This window comes from Apis dorsata, unplaced genomic scaffold (genome assembly GCF_000469605.1).
Source record: "Apis dorsata unplaced genomic scaffold, Apis dorsata 1.3 scaffold_894, whole genome shotgun sequence".
In the NCBI taxonomy this organism is placed as follows: domain Eukaryota; kingdom Metazoa; phylum Arthropoda; class Insecta; order Hymenoptera; family Apidae; genus Apis; species Apis dorsata.
In genome coordinates this window covers 388,675-390,950 of record NW_006264009.1, presented here as the reverse complement: position 1 = coordinate 390,950, position 2,276 = coordinate 388,675, and the positions used below count along the sequence as shown (strand labels likewise).

Here is a 2,276-nt window from a genome sequence, read left to right as displayed (position 1 = left end):
CATCTCCTCGACGGCGATGTATTCATTAAGCCGTAATAACCGCCACGGATCGGCGGATGTCGAGCGAAATTGAATTACCACCGGAAGATCCCGCGAGGAACGGGAGGAGCAAAAATGTTGTGGCGCGTCTCGGAGAAACGAAGAGAATTTAAAGTCCGGGGATACGAGGTTCGGTTGATACGCGGTCGGTAACTCCACGACCAATTTCGAAGGGGGCCATTTTTCCCTCAAAGGGGAACGTGGACGGCAGCTGAAAATTACCCCGGTTGGACCACCCAGTCGGCTCAAAGCAGACCAATCTCTCGGCTATGGGCTAATCGAGNCGAGACGGGCCGGCCGGTGCGGGATGGTGGGGCTAATTGCAGCTCACCACCTTCCTACCCTCCAGAGGTCGACCTCTCTATTAAGAGACCTTTACGCGCTCTCCTCTCGCGCGCGCACGCACGCACGCACGCACGTATATATCCTCTCCGACGTGCTCTCCTCTCTGCCGCGTCACGTATTAAATTGAAGGGTGTAAGCGCGATCCTAAATTTTTTACTTAACCCCTGCCAACGAGTTTTCTCCTCGAGGACCCTCGAGGATCCTCACCAGTATCTGCCTCCATCCACCCCTACGTTTATCCTTCGCCTCGTTTGCGATCATCCACGCTCTTCCTTCCACCCTTTCCTTTTCGAGAAATCGTAAAATCGTATCGTGTCAATTTTGTCAACTCGAAACCCTAAATCGAGTCGTCGATTGCTCGAAGAAGCTGAAGAACAACTCGGACGTTCGAATACGATACGAATAATATAAACGTTTGTCCTTCGCCGATGGATCTTTTTATCCATCGATAGATACTTTTTTTTTATTGCGGCCATTCTGTTCCCTCCCCATCTACTTCCCCTCTCCCTCCTTCGTTTCGTGAACAGAATCGAGAAATTTGCGTGTACGCGTCAACGTTTTACAACTTGATAGCCTCCTAACCAAATCATCGTAGCTGAATCGGAGAACAGGGATCGAGCAACGAACGAGCGTAGAGTCGAATCGTATCGAATCCTACTCTCGTACAATAAGACGGACGCGTTAATTTTCACGTTCCACGAACGGACACGATCCATCAAAGGATGGGGCGAGAGTTGTTGTCAAAGTGGAAAAAAGATTTCTTCTCACGAGGTTTATGGCTTCCGCTATCGCCGAAACGTGGCGAGCGTGTCGCGATACGGCGCGAGCCTTCTTCCTCGGCTTTATGGTTATGCGAAATTCCACTCTTTCCCGTGTGGTCGTAAAACTATTTTATAGGAGATGTAGACACCGGTTGTTTATTGCTTGCACGACCTCTCCCGTGTACAAGGTCGAATTACAGCTAAAAGCCTGTGTTCTACACGACGCGATAATATACGAGGCCTCCTAACGTCTCGCCGATTTCCTCTCCGCCTTTGCCGTCCACCGTTTCACATCCTCCGATCACGCGCTCCAACTTTTTCTATATCACGATTCCTTTTGTTTCTAGTTCTCTCGTACGGATTGCTGGAGACGCTCGACTTACCTTGAAGAAAAAAAGAAAGAAAGAAAGAAAGAAAAGAGAAAAAGCTTCGATCCCCTTTGATCCCTCGTTGCGCTTCTCCTCTCCAAGAAGAAGCAACGATCCACGACGATTGAAACGATCGAACGATCGATTATTCGAAGATCGTGCGATTGTGGTGCACGGTTGTGGGAGAGTAACTAACGAGAATTCGGCCGGGGATACACGTTTTTTTTATTCGCATTTCACGCTGCACAATATAAACTTTCGTCCATTCAGTCTTATTTACAGAAAACGCGGAGAACGCAAGCGCAAGATGGGGAGGGGGAGGAAGTGGGTGAGAAATTGAGAGATAAGGGACGGAGAGATGATAAAGAGGCGGTGCGACGACAAAAGGTCGACGCAACAAGCGAGAAAAGCGACGATCGTTTCGCTTGCCGCGAGCGAGTAAAGCGCGAAACGCTCGAAACGAAGAAATTAAGAGATACTTGGAAAGCTTGGAACGAAACGAAACGAAACGAAACGAAACGAAACGAAACGAAACGAAACGTGTTTCAAACGATCGAACGCGTTTTACTAATCGAGCATCCAAACTACATTCGACAGCGCGACGCGTATATTACAAGTGTCTATGTAATTATTATTATATAATAAGTAGAGAAAATTCGATTCGATTTAACGGCACGTGTTGATGGTTTTCTTGACCAGACAAGTGTTGCAAGTGACCTCGCAACACCACCGGAATCTACATTCGCAACTGATCTTCTCCTTG

At 48.3% G+C, this 2,276-nt stretch overlaps 2 protein-coding genes across 6 annotated transcripts in view; one reads left to right on the top strand and one right to left on the bottom strand.

The window, feature by feature from the left end:
* The window catches only part of LOC102676798 (protein wingless-like), a 78,177-nt gene that overhangs the window by 18,528 nt on the left and 57,373 nt on the right, over positions 1–2,276 (top strand). The gene's annotated exons all lie outside the window — the stretch shown is intronic.
* Positions 2,115–2,276, bottom strand: part of LOC102676935 (protein Wnt-6-like) — a 24,147-nt gene continuing 23,985 nt past the window's right edge. Inside the window, exon 6 of one of the 2 annotated variants that reach the window (XM_031514102.1) lies at positions 2,115–2,276. This exon is cut by the window's right edge and continues 1 nt beyond it. In XM_031514102.1, coding sequence (XP_031369962.1) covers positions 2,180–2,276 — 97 coding nt within the window. In that variant the 3' untranslated portion in view covers positions 2,115–2,179. The other variant, XM_006623450.2, reaches the window with a different exon arrangement.